This window comes from Myotis nattereri, assembly GCF_964212035.1.
Source record: "Myotis nattereri genome assembly, chromosome: 6".
Classification (NCBI taxonomy): Eukaryota; Metazoa; Chordata; class Mammalia; order Chiroptera; family Vespertilionidae; genus Myotis; species Myotis nattereri.
Genome location: NC_138081.1, coordinates 90,950,585 through 90,971,604, shown reverse-complemented (window position 1 = coordinate 90,971,604; position 21,020 = coordinate 90,950,585). Strand labels below are relative to the sequence as shown.

Below are 21,020 nucleotides of genomic sequence, written 5' to 3'. Positions count from 1 at the left end.
CCGAATGGATCGCCACAGTCCGATATCCTTTGACTCCACACTGGCTTTCCAGGGCCACTGGAGCAGGGGCGCCATTCGTTCTTCCTACGGTGGCAGCATTAGGGGCTCAGCCTGCTGGCTGCTCTTCCCCGTGGGGCCCACCACCCACTTGACTCTCAGGGACAAGTCTCTACCACGACTGGCCACGGAGCGTATAAAACCTCCCCGGCTCTCACCTTCCTGTCTGGCCCCTGGCATAACAACTCAAGGATCATGTGGGAAAACTGACCATCGAAAGGCATGGGGGTTGGGGTGGGGGTTCAGAAAGTTCCAGAAACTCTACAAAGATGTAGTGGCATGAGCCGTGAGGCTAGAGAATCCTCTTGGGGCCACTCACGAACTATTGACCCTTGTAAAATCACTAAATCCATCGGAGCCTCACTGCTTCACCCATGAGGGGGATGGGGCAGCTGGTGGTGAGCTGGCACAGGCTGAGGACCTACTGTGGGCCCACACTGTGATGGCTGATCTGCTTTGTTTTAATCCGTGGATATCGCTGGGCAGCTGTGAAAGTTAAATTCAGCAACATTTCTATTTACAGCATTATGCACAGTGATTAGGAACCAGTCAGTGCTCAATAAGTGTCTTTTGCACAAAAAAGAAATTCTGTCAGTGTGACCCATGGTCTTAGGCCTTACTGAAATGGTCAACAGATGGTCTAGGGCGGTGGTTGGCAAACTGCGGCTCACGAGCCACATGTGGCTCTTTGGCCCCTTGAGTGTGGCTTTTCCACAAAATACCACGTGCGGGCGTGCATGTACAGTGCGATTGAAACTTCGTGGCCCATGCGCAGAAGTTGGTATTTTGTGGAAGAGCCACACTCAAGGGGGCAAAGAGCCGCATGTGGCTTGCGAGCCGTGGTTTGCCGACCACTGATCTAGGGGCTGCTCCCTAAACAGCCCAGCCAGCGCTCCCCAAGTAAGCAACACAGAAGCTGTGATCCAGGTGAGGTCGTGAGTCCTCTCTTCTCTCCTAAACTGATGATCTTTCCTTTCTTTGAACTCCATAAAACTTACCTAGTTCATAGAACTGACAGCAAAAAACAGCCAGATTATATACACTCAGTGGTAGTCCTTCGGAGATTTTTAGGAACCTGGCACACATACAAAAGAGTTACTAGACAAGACGTCTAGCAAAAAAGACGGGTTTATTCGGTTTTCCGCGGAAGGGCACCTCGCAATCTTTTCGGTCTCTTGGAGGGTCTTTCATGATCTTCCCTACAGCAGCTCTCCTGGGAGCCCAAAGCCTGAACGGACCAGCGTGGGGCACCCCTGGGATCCGGGCTCAGCGGGTTTTCCACTTTTCCCAAAGCATTCAGCACAGTGCCAGCCACATAACGCCCGACACCAACATCCACTGGACGGACTGATTCGAGACGATCTGAAAGTGAAGGAAAACATGGCCGCGCACCCCCACAGCCTACCTCGGGTAGTTCGTGCAATACTGGGTGTAAATGTGGAAATCTTCACTCTGCAAGGCAACAAAAGAGACTTTCATAGGCAAAACAGCAGAGACATCATCAGCCACTTAAAAACAATACAAATAAACAGCCCACAAGCCTTTAAATCTGTTTCACCGACAACATGAGCCCGCCTCCTGAGCCCTTGTGGCAAACATCTGCGCCTTTTTATCCACTTTGTGTCATATCTAGAATCCACATGCACTTGAGTTCAATAAACACTCATCAAGCATCTGCCGTGTTAGGGAAATTTGAAGAGGGGGAAAAAAGGAAGAGGGGGGACAGAAGGTTTCTGCCCCGGTGCTCATAGACCTTCGGTGGAGTTGCAGTGTGGGAGAGAAACAGAAGTGGGTGATTTAAATGTCATGCGAGAAGCATGTGCAGGGTATGAGAAAGCAGCGGCTTGTCTGCAGTTATCTCTGCCCACTGTCTTCCCCACCATTTTCACCGGAGAGCCACTGGGCATCCTTTGACATTGAACTAAGGCTTTATTTCCTCCAAGGCGCCTTCCTTAAGCTTTTGGTCTGAGCCAACCGCTCCTGCTCTGGGCTTCCACAAAATCCAAGACTTACCACCTTTCTTGTGCCATTTCCCAAAGGATAGTGACATGGTCCGTGTGCCTGTCTATCTCCCACTCCAGGCTGTGCGTTCCTGCAGCATAGGTGCCATATTGTGCTCATCTGGGATCTACTTGTTGAACCACTGAATCCCCGCTCCTCGGCTAAGCTGGAAATTATTTGACAGCTGGATCTAAGTCTTCCCATCTGTACGGATCTGTACGGCATGTTAGCAATGCCTCAGTGCAGTATGTCTGACTAACCATTGTGGGTTTCTTGCCTTTTGCTATGGTCACATTCCATGCTCCCTAGTATGTCTTAATCTTTCAGATGTTTAGCCATCCAATCAAATATGGGGAAATATTCAATCAATACTTCTTGCTCTTAAAGGATAATTGTTTTAAAAGGTAGAACCATGACTTTCACACACATATAATATGAACACTGTCAAAGATTTTATTTACCCTCTTAATGAATGAGGAAGGTGGTAAGATATTACAACTGGGTCAAAGAAGAAATAAAAGCATCACACTTTGATCAGTGAGGAATGCTGAAATAAGTTTACAAAAGACACAAAAGTGGCTTTTTCTGTAGAGATGGGTGAGTAAAGAAATCAACCTTCTCTCTACGGGACAGTATCCATTGGCATGTCTGTGGCCAAGATCCTTTATTGCTATCCGTGATCTGTAATCGACAGACTTGTAATTTAATTCAAAGCCAATGAAAGGAGCTGTGTGTGTCTGCCCACTGTCTGTCTTCCCCACTTTTTTCACTGGAGAGCCACTGAGCATCTTTTGACACTGAACTAAGGCTTTATTTCCTCCAAGGAGCCGTCCTAAGCTTTTTTCCATTGAAGGCAATGGGAGGTTTTCTACTGTAGGCACCCAATAACCTTTTTGGTCAATTTCAAGGTCCTTGACAAATGTTTCCCTAGATGGCTGAGGGAAAGGGGTTTGCAGATGGGTGGGGAAGGGGGCAGAAGCTAGGTTTTCATATTTTTTATTGTAACTCTCTGAGTCAGAATAAACAATTCAAGGCCAATGAATTATTCTCCATAGTGCCTTTTATTTTACTGTTTAGAACTTCAATGGTTTAAATACATTTTTTTTCTGATTTAAAATGAATTTTTATTTAGAATCCTTCCTGATAAACTCAAGTAGGCTTAGATTTAAAAATTTTTATTTTATAAAGTTTCCCTGGACACAATGAAAAAGATTTCATGTGTAAAGAGCACATGAGTAAGGTGACATTGGCCTGATACGAATATGGGATACCAGCATTTCCTGGGGACACGTTCAGTAAGTATGTGTGTGTGTGTGTGTGGGGGGGGTGCACACCTGTGTGCATGTCTGGGCACTGGAGGGAGAAAGGCAGTGATGGGAGGCAGGCCACGCATCAAGGGAGAGGAGGAGGCTGATAGGGGCATTGGGTCTCTGAAGACAAACTGTCTCCTTGCTAAATGTAACCCAGGGTCAGCCCAGGTCACAGTCAAGATAAGGGATGGAAAAGAGGGTGGAGGTCAAGGCAGGAAATGGAGGTAAGTCTTCGCTGGGTGTTTCTAGAGTCCCGCGAGCAGAGGAATGCTCAGCCGGGGGCGGGGGCAGCCTGGCCTGCCCGGAGGGACCGTCATCTCTGTCCCTCGGGAGAATGGCCTCTGCACTCTGCCCTGCAAGGAGCAGCAGCTGAGACCTGTGCACGGCTCTCGGTTGTCAGTAGGGATTTCTGTAAACCACAAGCGCGAGGTCAAAGGTGAATCTGTGCAGGCCCCAGTGCTTCAGATGAAAGCCCAAGTCAACCGCCAGCTTTGCCTCTCTCATTAATGGCCTCTCAATTAAAGCAATTTTCCGTCCTCGCGGAGCTGAGCAGCTGCTCGGGCTTCAGAAAGCGCAGCGTCTTCTAAATGTCAGGGTGCTGAGTGAGGGGCAGGTCGTGCCAGGACCCAACACCCCCTCACAGTTCCCTGCTCACATGTGAGCGTGTGGACGGCCCGAGTCGGTCTTCTAATTAAACCTGGCACCATTACAATGAAAAATGAGATTTGGGAGTTGGCAACGTGGCCCATAAACAGACTTTTATGTGAATAATTAAGCCGGAGCTAAGCATATGCTGGACCGTCTTTAATCAACTTGTGATTACAGTTACCAGTAAAAGCCCAAACGTCTCCAAAAGCCTCGGTGTTGTTTATGTGCTGCGGTTACTTTAACATATCTCCTTTGATATCCTTGGCATATCTTTTGACCCATTTCTCCTGCTTTCATTTTCCTTCTATTTTTCCCATTCCCACCCTTCAGGAGAATTAATTACGACACAGGCAACTTGTGAAAGGAACTGTATGCAGCCATGTGTGCACAAACATTTCACAAGTTCACACGCCCACACCCACCCCACCCACAAAGTCAGGAGTGTTTTATGTACAAGGCCGTCAGCTGCCTTTAAGGAACCACACTGCCACACAACCCAGAGTGCTATGCTTGGGTCCAAAGCCACTGGATGGATCTGCAGCCGTCGCACATGACCCCGTGGGGCAAGCCTGGGGCCAGGTCAGGCTGGGGGGACACCTCCGAGTTCCCATTGGACTGGCCTTAGACTCTGGAGCTTGAGAAGAGGTGCTAATTCTTGGTTGATCCCAAAGCACTGAGCTTTGCTTAACCCTTTGTACCTGTGAAACCACAACTGCAGAAATCACACAAGGTTTTGCGGCAAAACCATTTCTGCTAGAGGTTTTCCAAAACAAAGCTGTTGAATTTTTCAGAGAAACTTACGATCGGATTCTATATGTACGTCCAGAAAATAATGTTGGAAAGGGTTGCCTTGTATGTTTCAGAATTCTATCTCCTCTCTGGGCACAGAGTACGCACCAACTGCCATGTAAGCTTTAAAAGTCAAAGGCCTTTCCTTGTGTTTTCCTAAACCATCAATGCAGGTTACGAAAAAATGTAGGGAAATAAGAATACATTGTGACGATGTCAGAGATTAATTCTGCTTCTATTTAGCCCCTCAATGATAATTATATAGCCTCGGCTAGTGCCCTATATATTATACATAAAATATTTATAGTCTAATTGGTCCGGCAGTATTTTAAATTTATTTATTTTTCTAACATCCTTCTATTCCTTAATTTCCCCAAATTTAAAGATTTTCTCTATGAAAGCCGAGTAACATCATATAATTGCTATACAAATTCCAGGACAACTACTAAGTTAATATTTCCTAACTTATTGGGGAAAGTCTATTTATCCCCTTGTTGGTAAAAAAAAAAAAAAAAAAAAAAAAGACGCCGAAACCGGTTTGGCTCAGTGGATAGAGCGTCGGCCTGCGGACTGAAGGGTCCTAGGTTCGATTCCGGTCAAGGGCATGTGCCTGGGTTGCGGGCACGTCTCCAGTGGGGGATGTGCAGGAGGCAGCTGGTCGATGTTTCTCTCTCATCGATGTTTCTAACTCTCTATCTCTCTCCCTTCCTCTCTGTGGAAAATCAATAAAAAAAAAAAAAAAAAAAAAAAGCCAGAGTGAGATTAGTGGCTAACTTCACCCACCATGGAACAAACAGGTCATTTTAATGGTAAAATGAAAACAATCTGTGCTCTGTATCTGTGTTGTTGGCCCAGAAAAACGAACCCTGCTTACCTTGGACACAAAACATTCTGCTATGGCCACAGGATCATTTTCACAGTTTTCCAAATCTTGCAAAAGTCCACTAATAAACAAGCAAACAAAAAAGGAAATATTAGATTGTAGTTTTATGGTTGAGGGCAATTTATATACCTTAGGCCAGCGGTTCTCAACCTGTGGGTCACGTCCCCTTTGGGGGTCGAACAACCCTTTCACAGGGGTCGAGTAAGACCATCAGAAAACACATATATAATTACATATTGTTTGGGGGCTTAATCACTATGCTTTAATTATGTTCAATTTGTAACAATGAATATACATCCTGCATATCAGATATTTACATGACGATTCATAACAGTAGCAAAATTACAGTTATGAAGTAGCAACGAAAATAATTTTATGGTTGGGGGTCACCACAACATGAGGAACTGTATTAAAGGGTCGCGGCATTAGGAGGGTTGAGAACCACTGCCTTAGGCGTTTAAACATTTATATGGCCTTTACAAGGCATCATTTAATTGGATAACTGAGGACCTATTGTCATTATATCCAAGGCTCAGATAAGGGGCTTTCCAAGGTCATGACGGGACAGGAATTTAAACTTTGGTCTGATCTGTAACTCTCCCACTCAGAGATAAGCTCTGACCAACATTAACGTCTTCCCGGTGTGTCTCACTGTCACCATGGGTGCTCACACACACGCATTCATTCATCAAACAGCGTTCCACGCACCAGGGACTGTGCAAGCACCAAGAGCAAATACATTAGTGAGCAAACAGAGACAGTCTCTGGCCTGGGTCTCTTGGAGCTTGGAATCCATTGGAGGAGTCGGACATTCTATCACACTAACAAATATAAAATTTTAAACAAAGGTTGTGCCCTAGAGGAAAGATATGCTAGGGAAGAAAAGATCTTTTCTTAGATGTAAATCTATATTATTTTTTAAACAATTCCTTATTTGAAGTAACAGCATGATATTTCATTGGGTAAAAATAGCATAACTCATTTAACTAATTTCGCGTAGTTGGATAAAATTCTACAAATGGAATTGCTGGGTCAAAGGGCATTCTCAGTGTAAATGTTAACGCATTTCCATATTGCACTGCTGTATTAACACATATTTTACTATATTGAGTGTTTAATTAGCTGTGCACTACATGTTTAATAACTTAAATAACCTTGCGTTCTGTTTCCCACCTTCATTGCCACTATCTAGAAGCATGTTCTACTGTAGCCGTGTCTGCTGCATGTACCCATGTTTCTAAACATGCTGACGCCACATTTTCATTATTTTCAGTTTTGCATGGTATTTACTTCTGAATTTCCCTAAACCTGCCCACATCCCATCTTCTCAATGAGTTCGGTTATGAAATTTGATTAAAGTCAGAGCTTACATTTTTAGATTTTATTGCATTATAAATATTATTCTCATGAGCCTTGCAGGGCACCATAATTACATTTCCTTTCTTAACCATGTTTCCCTGGAGTTAAAATTCTCTCTCTCTCTCTCTCTCTCTCTCTCTCTCTCTCTCTCTCTCCTTTGTATCTAAGTACACACCACTAATTTATCCTTGAACTTTTCGCCAGAGTGTAACTCTCCTCTCACTGTGTGCAAACATCAGATCATCTATTGGTGCATTCTTTTCTGGTGACCACCTCCTGGTCCCTCTGTCCTCCCGCTCCCACCTGAAAAGGCGGCCCTCCGAGTCTGAGGGGTTCTCTCCCCAACACCATCCCGATGACGCCCTTCACCCAGTGCCTGTGCTGGAAACCTTGTTTCTTAGATACCATTTCAGATGTTTTTTTTCTTTTTTAAAAGAAAGCTCTTCCTATGTGTCTGTTCTTATTTAAGGAGGTAAAACCTCTGATCTCCAAGGATGATATTGTCGTTACTATTTTGGACGTTTTGTTCCTGCTCCTTGGTTATGGCCGAGCTCCTTTCTTTCTGATCACGTTTGCTTCTGTCATTCATGTTAGAGGCTCTCGCCAAATATCCAGGATCCTCATGTGTCCTTTTCTGTTTGAAGGTGAGACACCTCAGGGCCGACCGTAAACTTTGTGCAGAAGTACAGCGCTCGCTCCCAGGCAGCGCCTCCCAGCTGCTGGTGTCAGAACTGTTTTACGCTCTGAAGAGATATTTACGTGGGTTCTATCTATTGATATGTTCTATATTAAAAATTAAAACATTTTTAAAAAAATCCATCGATTCACTTCATAATAATTATAATTATGTTAACATAAATTTCTGTGAAAAATAGATTTTATAAAACAAAACAAAAAATTAGTGAGAAGAGTAGCATTTTTTAAAAATTTTTGCAAATCTCTAATGTCTACCTTAACCCAGATAGAATCTCATCTCTGCTTCTGCATTCAATCTATTGCAATCTGTTATCTTGGTTGAAGTATTGAGGAAAGTCCTGCCTCACACACATATGTTATTAGAAAAGGGAGGAATATTTTAATAGCCTTTCAGATAAGTGGGGATATCTCTCTTGGATATTAGTCATAGTTTCTTAGGGTTTGTTGGAGTCTAAAATTATACCAATGTGCTTACTATACCATTACTTTGAAATCTATTGGTCTTTCTTGCACTTTGAAAGGGTCTTTTACCAAATGTATGGTTTCAGGAGAGTCCCAATTTGAAAATTCTTTCCTAATATTGTCATAAAAACCTTCCCTTTGTAAGGTTATTTTTAGTTTGGAAAATATAGTTCTGATATTTATATCAATATCTCATAGGCGCATTTGAGATCTTGTTCCCTAGCCTATGTCATCAGTTTGGCTCCAATAAATAAAAGATGGATATGAGTAAATTAAAGACAGTTGAAAGTTAATCATTGGGACCTAAACACTGGATGGAGATAAAAGGTTGAAGAAAAAGAATAGCCGAAGAAGCCATGCTTCTGGTCCAGTGTTCCCATTCCTGGAGGATGCCGTGCTTTGGATGTAGGTTTTGCGTCCAGTCTTTCAATATTAATTCTCTTTCTGGGCACAGAAGGATTTTGAGCAGAATTCATCATGTCACTTCTCATAGCTTAATAGAAATACTCCTTGACAACAGTTAGCTCCTTGAGTTCTAAATGTTATGCTCATCCAGCTCTCCTTGCAGCTTTAATTTCATCTCCACAGTTGACTAGCTGGCAGGAGGAAGTGTCTTAGGGGACCCACCCAGGCTCTAGGTAAAGCTCACAGGTGAATGAGTAACTGGCACTAATTGCTTAAGAACCACAGATCTGGGAGGTTGCTCAGACACCTTCCAGTCCCAACCCCTAATTGCAAGGTGAGGAAACCATGGCTCCTTAAAAAGGAGGTGGCTTACCTTAGGCCACGCAGCTAATAATTAATGGCCTCGGCTGGGGTTAGTGTCAGGGCTCTGAATGCCAGCTCTGTACTACATTATAAACACACTGACTGAAAGATTTGTTTCCTGATTGACTTGAGAAAGCTGAGGGCTGGGCTCTACATCATGGTGCCTTCAGCACGGTACCTGCCTACATGGGGGGCCTTGTGGGAGTCACTCGGCCAGCTCTCCTTTCCCACTCTTTTCTAAAATCGGATAAACACACTAAAAATGGGAACAGTGAGAAGGACGAAATGGGAACTCGCCCATTCCCTCGTCATCAGGGCTCTCATCCTGATATAGTTGGCCCAGCATCCTTGCTTGCTCTCCATTCAACATAGTCATTACTGAAGGCCTCCTGTGTCGGGCACTGTTATAGGTCCTGGGATTAGAGAGTAAAGAACATAGACAAAGGCCCTGTCACATGGTGACGATGTTCTCATCAGGGGTGATAGAGTTAATAACTGAATAACTAAAAAACACAACATCAAACAGAAGACAACAATGTTGGCAAGGATGTGAGGAAGTGAAACCTGTGTGCACTGCTAGTGGGAATAGAAAATGGTGTCGCTACTATGGAAAGCAGTATGGAGGTTCTTTAAAAATAAAAAAAAAAATAAAAAAATGGAGCTCCCATATGGTCCACCAATTCTACTTTGGGGCATTTATCCAAAAGAATTGAAATTAGGATATTGAAGAGACATGAGCACTCCCATGTTCATTGCAACTGTTAACAAAAAGCCAAAGAAAATAATTAAATAACAAGAGTAAAGCTCAAAACAAACAAACAAACAAATAAACAAAAGACAAAGCCAAGATGTGGAAACAAGCTAAATGTCCATAAATGGATAAAAAATCTAAAATGTGGAACATAGATACAATCAAGTGTCATTTAGCCTTAAAAAAAGTAAGGAAATTCTGCAATATGTCCTAACATGAATGAAACTTGAGGACATATGCTACATGAATTAAGCCAGTCACAGAAAGACAAATACTGTCATGATTCCACTTATATGAGGAATCTAAAATAGTCAAACTCCTAGAATGAGGTGGTAGAATGGTGGTTGCCAGGGGCTGGGGGTGTGGGAAATGGAGGAGTTGCTGGTCAATGGGCATATAGTTTCAGTTAAACAAGATGAATGCATCTTAGAGATCTGCTGTACAACATTGTACCCAAGTGAACAATAATGTATTGCGCACTTACAAATTTGTTAAGAGGGTACATCTCATGTCAAGTATTCTTTTTTTTTTTTTAAAAAAATATATTTTTATTGATTTCAGAGAGGAAGGGAGAGGGAGAGATGGAAACATCAATGATGAGAGAGAATCATTGATTGGCTGCCTCCTGCATGCCTCTACTGGGGATTGAGCCCACAACCCCAGGCATGTGCCCTGACCGGGAATCAAACCCAGGACCCTTCAGTCCGCAGGCTGATGCTCAACCACTGACCCAAACCAGTTAGGGCTCATGTCAAGTACTTTTACACAAAAAAATCAAATACTAAAAACCCATTTTGCTAAAAACGAATCCCTAAATGAAATTACAGGAGAAATTTACACACCATAGCACCTTATCACTTCATAAGAAATGTGAAAATAATAATGTGACATTGTACTATATGATATGAAACAAAGAGCACCGGAGGCTGGGTGAGGGTGGAAGGTGTTGGAGTAGCTGTGGAAGGTGATACTTGAGCGTAGGGAGGGCTACAAGAGACAGGCATTTAAGAAACCGGTTGTGAGTCCAGGACAAAAGGAACTTGGGGTGTTCTTAGCGAAGTATAGAAAGGAAGCCCTGTGGCTGGAGTTTGGTGAACAACAGGGAGTGTGGGAGCTACAAAAGGAAGACTAACTATAACATTAATGTGCCACGTACTAAGGGCGCACAGATGGGGCCATGGGACGTGGTGCAGCAGCCAGTGAAGACACTCCATAAAGACCGGAAGCAGGGCTGTCCCTCTCGAGTTACAGCCTGGCGGGGTGGGCACTAGGTTTCTCACTGCATCAGTGCAACTAATGAGCAACTCCACGTGGACATTAGCAGGAAGGGGTGACTCACGGATTGTGTTTTGTTCTCAAAACTAAAATTAGAGTCATCCTACATTCAGGTTTGGGGTATTTTCCCTTTTCCCGGAGTTAACTGTTCCATATATTTTCTCCTTTTTGAGTAGGGCTATAAAAAAGAAAATACGATTTTTTTTAACTTGAGTTCAAGTTCTTGGTTTGGATGGGAAATTAGAGAAAACACTGTTCTCTTTTGCAGAACGTATTACAGACAAAATTTTCTCTGACCACTGATGTGAACTTGAAGTTGGGAACAGTATTTTGACCTTGAAGATTGGACTGCCTCACACTGAACGAGATTCGGGAACACCGCCCCTCCCCTTCCGCTCTGCAATAGACTCAGCAGCCACCTCCGTTTCCCACCCACCTAAGTAGGTCATGGCATCACAGGGGCGCATGTAGGAACGGAACACCAGGTGAGAGGAACGGTACTAAATGTGCCATTCATTTTACTGATACAGTAGCACTGGCCTTGAAAGGTTCACATGAAAGAAGCCTGTGGCTAAAAATATTTCGACCACTGAGCAGAAGTTAAAGACATGGTGGTGGCATAAAAACGCACTAAAAGAAAAGAGAACTGCCCCACCCCCCCTTCTTTTGCCTTATTGTGATATGTATCCCCCGATTCATCCTCTAAATTACATTTCAAGGGAGAAAAAAAAGCATGGCCCCAATCCCTTTTTTGTTGTAAGATATATGAATATGGTATTTGCTCTGTGAAGCTTTCACTAGCTCCTCCAGATAACATTAATTGCATGCTCCTCAGAATTCCCCAAGCATTTTGTTCACTCCTTGATTACATGACTTACTGCCTCTGCTGTCCACGGTGTCATTAATCTCTATACCACTAGACTTAGCCCAGCGTTTTACACACAGTAGTGATTTCACGTAGGTATTGAAGACGAGTTGAAGGAGAAAGGATATTTTTACTCCATCTTTTGAAGAAGGAAGGGAGCTCTGATGATTTTAATTTGCTAAAATGTAAATTAAAAATCCAACATTCATTCACATATGGAGAAATGGTTTCTATTTCCTCACTCTTTATTCTTTTTATATTTTATTTTTTTACTTTAGAGAGGAAGGGAGAAGGAGAGACACAGGGAGAAACACTGATGTGAGAGAGAAACATCAGTTCGTTGCCTCATATGCACCCCAACTGGGGATCAAATACGCAACCTGGGTATGTACCCTTACCGGGAATCAAACCCACAACTTTTTGGTGTAGGACGACACTCTAATCAACTGAGCCAGCCTAGCCAGGGCTCCTCATTCTTTATTCTTAAAGAAAGATTCAAGTTACAGTTTAGATAACTCTTTTCTATTCCAAGAGAGTGATGCTGTATACAGTAGTTGACATTTCTTCTTTAATTAGCAGTGAAAAACAGTTTTTGGGATTTGGGGGGCAAGTTAAAATGGGGAAAGTGGTGTGTGTGTGTGTGTGTGTGTGTGTGTGTGTGGTGACTGACCTAGTTTCCTGACCATTTGGAGATTTCTTCCAGACACCAAACCAGAAACTTAAATATCTAGGCTATCATAGAGTTTAGGAGAGAAAGCAAGATTTTGGCATAAAAAAGAAAACAAAAATGAAGTCTCAATTACATTCCAAGACATTTCATGTTGGAATACTTGTGAAATAAAATTTAAATCTAGTTATATACCAACACTGAACAATGACAGTACAAGGAAAGAATGATATGCTATTGTCACTTACGAACATGAATGAAAAAAATCTTTAAAAAAAGACAAACAAATCAAACTTATCAGTGTATAAATATATAAAACATCATCACCAGGTTGGTTTATTCCAGTAATATATGTATGATTCAAATCAGAAAGCCTATTAATATAATTTACCACATTATGAATAGGAAAGACATATGCTAATTTTCTTAGAGGCATATTAAGCATTCTATAAAATCCAATATACATTCACAATAATATCTTAGCAAAATAGGAAGAAATGTCTATCTAAATCCTAGAGCAAACATCACACTTAATGGTAAAACATTCCTGCTAATGGTTAAAGCATTCCTGCTAATGTAAAAAAAGATAAGGATGTCAACATCTAATCAACATTATGTGGTGGACTTGGTCAAAGTAATAAGACAAGAAAAAAACATAAGGGGTAGAATTATAAAGGAAGACAAAAAAGAAATCCTCATTTTCAGATACCACTGTCTGTACAGAAAAAAAATAAAATCTATAAACCACAATTATAAGTAATGGGAAAGTTTAGAAAGTCAGTTGGATACATTATCAACATATAAAAATCAAAAGCATCACTAGAAGCCAATTAAAAAATAGAAATTTTAAAATGACATGTATGAAAATGATGGGTAAATTAGAAAACACTATTACAGAACATTTTAAAAGGCTTGATTAAAGAGATTATGTTTATGGATGGGATGACTCAATATTGTAAAGATGTCAATTCTGCCAAAATTAATCTATAAATTTAGTGCAATTTCAATAAAAATCCCAACAGAGTTCTTCATTGAACTTGACAGTGCAGAGTCCAGAAAAGCTAAGCCAATGCTGAAGAAGAGCAATGTGGGCTTACTAATTAGGACATTTGATATGGGTCAGGGATAATCAAATAGGCCAACGAAACAGAGTACAGAGCCCAGCCACAGACGCATGTGTACATGCAAACCTGACTTGGAAAGAATGCAGAACTACAAATTAGCATGGAGAGGATGTATTTTCAACCTGTGGTGATGGGACCATTGGCTAGCCATTTGACAATAAGAATCTGGGCTTCCTAACATATGCCATACTTCTATCGATTTTAGTTAGATTAAAGATATGTATAAAGAGCAAGATTTTAAGGCTCTACAGAAAAAATAAATTTATGAACTGAGAACAGAAGATAATTTTTTAAACACAACACAAAACCCACATTCTATAAAAAGTATATTTATTTAGTGTAGTCAAACTTATGAATTATATAACTACTTTTCAAAGAAACCACAATGAAAGTTAAAAAAAACACAAGTCTTAACGAGGACATAATTTGCAGCTCACAAGATCACCAGGCAGAATTCATCAACAACTCCTATACAATAACATGCAAAAGAAACATCCCAACAGACAGATAAGCAATGAATGTGAGCCAACAAACAAGAAAGATGCTGGGTCTTACTGTAATCGGCAAAAGGCAAAGTAATGTATTCCCCCAGCTGTGGTCAGCAAACTGCAGCTCGCGAGCCACATGCGGCTCTTTGGCCCCTTGAGTGTGGCTCTTCCTAAGCCTTAGGAGTACCCTAATTAAGTTAATAACAATGTACCTACCTATATAGTTTAAGTTTAAACAATTTGGCTCTCAAAAGAAATTTCAATCATTGTACTGTTGATATTTGGCTCTGTTGACTAATGAGTTTGCCGACCACTGCTCCAGTGGAATAGTACGCAGCAGTTAAAATAAACAAAGTAGAGCTATAAATCTTAAAAACATTGAGTGAAAAAGTATTTAAAAATTGACATAATTTATGCTATGCTTGAACTGAGTGAAAGCACGTTACATAGTTTAAATAAATGCTTACACATATAGTCACGGCCACAAAATCATACTTGGGAATGAAACACCAAGTCTTGGATAGTAGTTACAGTTGTAGTGACATATTAAGCCCGATTATACTGGCTTGCCAGAGCCAATTCTGCATATTTATTCCTAATTCCATGTTCAGTGATGTCTTGTTAGGAGCTTGAAATCTGCTGGGGTGGGAGTGTTTGCGCCATAGGAATTGGCAAACACTGTCAATCTCAGGTTTCCCTCCCTTGTCCGCAGCCAGGAGAACTGGTCTATCATCACTGTGCCATTCTCCCCAGAGTGAAATGCAGTGGGGAGGAGTACTCATGGTGCTTCAACATTGTTTGTAATGTTGTTATGCTTTATAGAATTTCTAAAGCAAATATGGCACAAGGAAAGGCTTTGATAGAGCGGGGATGGTTCATGGGTGTTTATCACACTACTCTATGCTTTTCTGTATTTTGGAAATATTTCCTGAAAAACAAAATCTAGTCAGTTGAACTGTTCAGGCCAGTATAAAACCACTTCCTCTTTGGCCTCTTTAATTTTACAGATTTAAAACTTGCTTAGTTGGTCACAATAATATTATATGATGTTGAAAAACCTGGACCTGAACTAATAATAGAAACTTTAAAATTATTTCAAACCCCAATCATAGATTTGCTGGGCAGCTATATCTTTGAAATCAATTGATGTGGGGTGGTTTATAATAAAGGATTCATAAGAGGCATTCACATAAAAAGTCACACCCATCCTCTTATTTAACCAAATCTAATAGCAAGGACATCTGAGCTCTAAATTTAGACTCCAGATTTAAGAGAAAGAAAAAAGAAGTGAATAGGAACATAATAGTATAGAGAACTCAACTGTAAAAGTTTAATAAGAAGATTTTCTTGAAAATAATAATAATGAAATAATAATAATCTATAATAATAAAAGTGTAATATGCTAATTAGACTAGACATCCTTCCGGACAAAGCCACAGTGGGCGGGGGGCTGCGTTAGAGGTGGCAGAGGCCCCCCTCGGGGCCCCCCCCCCCCCGGCTGCTGTGGCTGCGGGCGGGAGCCGTGGCGGCAGTCGGCGGGGGCTGGGGCCAAGACCCTTGCACGAATTTTGTGCACTGAGTCACTAATAATAACAACAACAAAAATACCACTAATAGAGATTTGACAATTCAAAATAGGCTCGGCTGGGTTTCCAACTCTACATCCTGGAGCAAAGAACTTTCTACTCAGTACCACTGATGCCTCGTCTACAGGTGGGTACCCAGTCTCTGAGATGTGCATCTGGTCTCCCTCAGAGAGCTAAGAGGATGAAATGAGGTAGTGCCTGTGCAGGAAGCTGTGTAAATGTGATCTGCAGAAGGGACAGGCACGAACACGCTCACATAATTGTGGCCCTGCACAGATGCCTCACATATCATCTGGGCACTCATTCACTCTGACTCCGGTTATTTCAGATACGTCTGACTTCCTCGCTGAGAGAAGGCCAAAGGGAAGAGAACAGGGAACCAGTTCAGGTCTAGAAAGGTCTTCTCAGTCTTCCAGCTGCTGCAGCCGGGGCTCCATGGCCAAGGCCCCATGTTGCCAGCGCAGGCAGCCACTCCATCCTGATCTTTCTTTACCTTAGGAGACGCATGAAGATTTGAACTGCAGGGAGTGGAAAACCCTTCCCGATCACGCCACAATGAGTGTGGAGTCAGAGAGGCCCAGGGGAGGCCTGCAAGGGGATCACACACAGGAAGCTCTGTGGCCTCTGAAGTAAGCACTAGACAAAGTTACTGCCATCAGCTTATAGCCAAACCACAGGGAGGCTACGCCAGCGGCCTCCTCCCTCCTCCCAGGTTCCAGTGCCATGGGTGGGTTCTGGAAGGCTCGAAGGGTTTTACCATGGGAGACTGCAACATGGGGGTTAGGGGTTGCTCTCACACCAACACATTCCATGAACATGTGGACTCTACATTCCCTAGTTCAGCTTTTTATTGTCCTTTCACTATTTTCTTATTACTGTGTTTATTTGATCTAGACAGTGTTTCTCAACCATGGTGCACACTGCAAACATCTGAGGACCTTTTAAAAATTCCTGATGCCCTGGCCCCACACCAGTCTAATTAACCAGAGTTTCTGGGTGTAGGAGCTACCATATTTAAGAAAAAAGGAAAAAAAAAAACGAACAGGCTTCCAGGTGATTCCATCTAGTGAGTAGTCCAGGTTGAGAACCACTGTCTTGGAACATGCAAACTGGGTTTTGAAGTTTACTGAATCATACGACAGAGATGAGGCAACACCGGTATTGTACTGTTGATATCCCAGGTTTTCAAATTTGAAGGATGAGTTGATGCAATTCAGTTGGCACGTCTCCCAGAGGCCAGGCTGCGCTAGGGGTTAGGGACTCACTGGTGGCCAAGGAGATGTGGATCCTGCCCTCAAAGAGCTCACATATACCAATTTCAACATGAACAGGGGGGATTTATCATTCGCATTGTGGCTGAGACACAGGATGACAGGACACCGTAGAACTTCACAATGGGATTTACCATAACACAGTCGATGTCATCCCTGGTTAATATGTTGGTGTTTCCTTTGTGCTGGCAGTGAGCTAGGCTCTTTAGGTGGATCAGCTCACTGAAGCTTCACGGTAACCATATGAGGTAGATATTCTTATTGTTTCTATTCATTCATTCACTCAGTCATTCAGTCAGTCATTCCACAAAAGTTCGGATGCCCATATGGGCCAGGCCCTGTTTTAGGCACTTGGGCAGTAAAAAAAACAACACATGGATCTCTGACCTCAGGCAGTATTCTGTGAGTGGGGTGGGGAAAAAGAGAAACAAGAGACGTATCCTAAAAGTCAATCATATCGTATGTTCGAAATTGCTGAATTCTGGGAGAGAAAGAGCAGAGCAGGTAAGGTGTGTATGGGGGAGCCCAGTAAGTGCTTTGAAATAGGAAGAGTTGAGCAAAGACTTGAACCAAGGACATTGTTTATTCTACTCCATTAAAGAAGCACCAAAGGATATGCCCATGGCTCAGCTGAGAAGCAAACCCAGATACTCTGGAAATGGCCTGTGATTAACCTGCCTACTACCTGGTCTTCCAAAAAGTATCACACTCCGTTTTAATAACTGCTGTTTGCCCAGCTCCTTCGGCTCCATCTGCCTTGTTTACTACAAACACGGTCTACCAGTAAGCCCAGTGCCCGCTACATGGTAGGCACTTAATACATGTTTGAGTTAAATCAATCACTTTTAACTTTCATTATTACCGAATATGAATTAATATATAAATGACTTCAAGTATTTATTGTGTGTTTATGGTGTCCTGCCCACGCCCCAGCCAGGAGAAATGTTCAGAAAATGCAGTGGAGGTGGGACGCTGCAGATGAAGCCAGCGTGGATTTTTGGGTGCTCAGTTCACATCATGGTGTGGAAGGAAGATGCTGCTAATGTGTCAGTGCAAACAGATCTCTCGTCTGAGCCAGGGGGATGGAGCGGGACAGGATACTGAGTAAATGCGAGACAAGAATACTTCCAGGGGGAAGACTTCATGGCACGAGAGCCCACACATTTTATGAAGTCAAATCAGCGGCTGGAGATATTTTTTTAGGCCACATTCATTTGAGAGACATATGTAATGTCCCGGTGTGAGAACAATCTTTGGTGTGCTGACTTACCTATTGAAGTGGTAGATATCCTGTATGTTTCCAAAAAGCGCTGATCTTTCTTCTGTCCCCAGAGGAAGTTTGGTTTGGTCCCTGATGCAGTCAAGGTAATCCTAGGAAATCAAGGAGAAGGAGGTCAAACATTGCTGTCCGTCTGCAAGTCTTTAGTTTGCAAGATGTACCGTTCACATCAGTGTTAGGTAATTACTAAACTAATGTGCTCATTAACTCTACTGTGAAAATACAGAGTCTCTCTTTTATTGATGATGATAACACTTAACATATTCACAGAATGGGGATTTTGAGCAAAGAGAGTGTCATCTACATTCATTACCTACTCCCACCTCCACATGCATGAGAGCTTCCCTGGATGGATAATATAATAAGCTACCAATAATATCAGAGTTTTGACATAAAAACATCGTCTGCTGTTTCCTTGAATGATATGATATCATGATATGTTCAAAGATACTCCAAAATTCACACAGTGCAAAGCCAGAAATACAGATCTTAAAATTTCTCATCACAAGAAAAATAATTTGTAACTATGTGAGGTTAACATACCATAGCACTATATATATATATATTGTATACCTTAAACTAATACAATGTTATATGTCAATTATATCTTGTGTGTGTGTGTGTGTGTGAATAATATCTTAATGAAACTGGAAAAAAGGGACAGAGTTAATTTAAACATAACCTTTAAATTAGAAAGAACTCAGTTGTTATAGAACTAAATTCTTCTCCAAATACCAATTTATAAACACACACACACACACACACACACACACACTTTTTTTTTTTTTAAAGCACATGATTCAGGCTATCTAATAGGCTATGTTAATGACCCATGGAAAACTTTGAAATGAATTTATCTGTGTTAACACAGAAATAGCTGCACACAGAGCTAACTGGGGCTCAGACCACAGTGGGTTAAATGTACGTGGCTGAGAAGCTATGTGAACTGCTGAGAGAGGGAAACTCCTTTCCGCCCCCTGCGCTGAAGAGTTCATAGCCAAGCGTTCCCTCTTCCCCTGGCAATGCTTGCAAAAGGAGCCCAGTGGGAGGCAAGAAGACCATAAAGAAAAAAGTGAAAACAGCTGAAATAACGTAACATAGAAAATAAATACAATCCCCTGCCCTGGGCTGAACGATGTACCATGGCCGTCTACCAAACGTCACAGGGGCTTCGGCAACATTTAGAGGAAGGAACCCTGTGAAAATCAGGCAGCTCCATAACCTCATTCCAAGCCCACTTCCAACAAACCACGGCCCATCCCAGTCACAAACACAACAGGAGTGAGATGCAGCTAGCAAAAGGGGAAACCGAAATTTAAGCACCATCAGATAATCGTTCCTTTTCTTTTAATAATCCAGCCATTCTCTCTTGCACTCTATGTTTGGCAGATAAAAAGCAGGCAGGGTTTCGCCATTAACTTTCCCAGTAGCACATTTCACAGATGGCATCAAATAACTTTAAACATTCGAGTTTCTTAGCATTAAGGTCATTGTCACCCATGAACCCATGTTCATATTTTTTTAGAAACAAGCTTTGTGGTAACATCTGTTCTTCTTAAGAGAGTGAATATCTCAATAAGAAATTAGGCTCACAAGGGTTAAGTGCAGTTGTCATTAAAAACCCACAATACCAAGACCTCGTCTCCTTGCTTTCATGAATGGAACAATTATTGTAAGAGGCTTACGTATCCACACAGGATACAGAATTAGTATCAAATAAGAAATGCTGAAGGAAGTTAGAGCTGATGTAATAGCATTTTGAACACGTGAAAACTAAACTACACTCCCTCAAAGAACAAAAAACCCTTCCAAAAGCATGTATTCACTGAAATTTTCATAAAATTATACATGGAACATGGTCCCAAAGGATGGGCTAACATTGAACTTGTACTGAATGGTTATACCTGATAGTTGCTTAATACTTTGATCAACATTTAAAATATATATATAATATATATATTTTTACTGATTTCAGAGAGGAAGGGAGAGGGAGAGAGAGATAGAAACATCAATGATGAGAGAAAATCATCAATTGGCTGCCTCCTGCACGTTCCACACTGAGGATTGAGCCTGCAACTCAGGCATGTGCCCTGACCGGGAATTGAACCTTGACCTTCTGGTTTATAGGATGATCCTCAATGGGCTTGGTCAATACTTTAAAAGGACAAATTGTACACAAAATTAAGAAGGTAGAACCACAGGATATGGATGGGTATGAAATTTAAAAAGTAAAACAGGAGAGTATGAATGGGCATGATCAGCACCAAAAGGCAGGACGAAGGGAGGGACAAAGGTGACGGACACATGCCAACTCCACCTGGCTGGCTGCACTGGGGTTTAATGAGAAAACGAACAATCCTTTTCCTCACTTCAAGTGCGAAGCTTGCTTATTTGCTGAAACCTGAAGCCACATTCTTCATGGGAGGGAAGGATGGAGTTAAGGGGCTTGAAGAATTTCATCTGGGGAGAGAGAGACAAAGAACCATGGCCCACTTCCAGCAAATGATGGCCCATCGCCAACTGAAAGCATTTCAAAACTCCGGAGTCTGTGGTAGAGAAACTAGATTGTAAAAGCTGCTTGTTTTCTGAAATGGTTGAGAAAATAGATTGTTAGGAGTCCAAATTTTTGCAGGCCACTCTAGAAAACAGATCAAAGTCCTGTGGCCACAACTTGTTCCCCCTGCTGATCATAGTTAAATCCTTTAAATATGATACTTTAACCTTAAACCAGTTCCTGAAAA

General features: G+C 42.0%; 1 protein-coding gene across 1 annotated transcript in view; it reads right to left on the bottom strand.

Annotated features, from left to right (window-relative positions):
• PLEKHG1 (pleckstrin homology and RhoGEF domain containing G1) overlaps nucleotides 1–21,020 on the bottom strand; it is a 112,683-nt gene that overhangs the window by 31,879 nt on the left and 59,784 nt on the right. The window contains exons 3-5 of the mRNA XM_081094267.1: nucleotides 18,271–18,371; nucleotides 5,680–5,749; nucleotides 1,463–1,509 (exon numbers count right to left, since the gene is read on the bottom strand). Of these exons, the coding sequence (XP_080950393.1) occupies nucleotides 1,463–1,509; nucleotides 5,680–5,749; nucleotides 18,271–18,371 (218 nt within the window). The remainder of the gene's footprint in view (nucleotides 1–1,462; nucleotides 1,510–5,679; nucleotides 5,750–18,270; nucleotides 18,372–21,020) is intronic.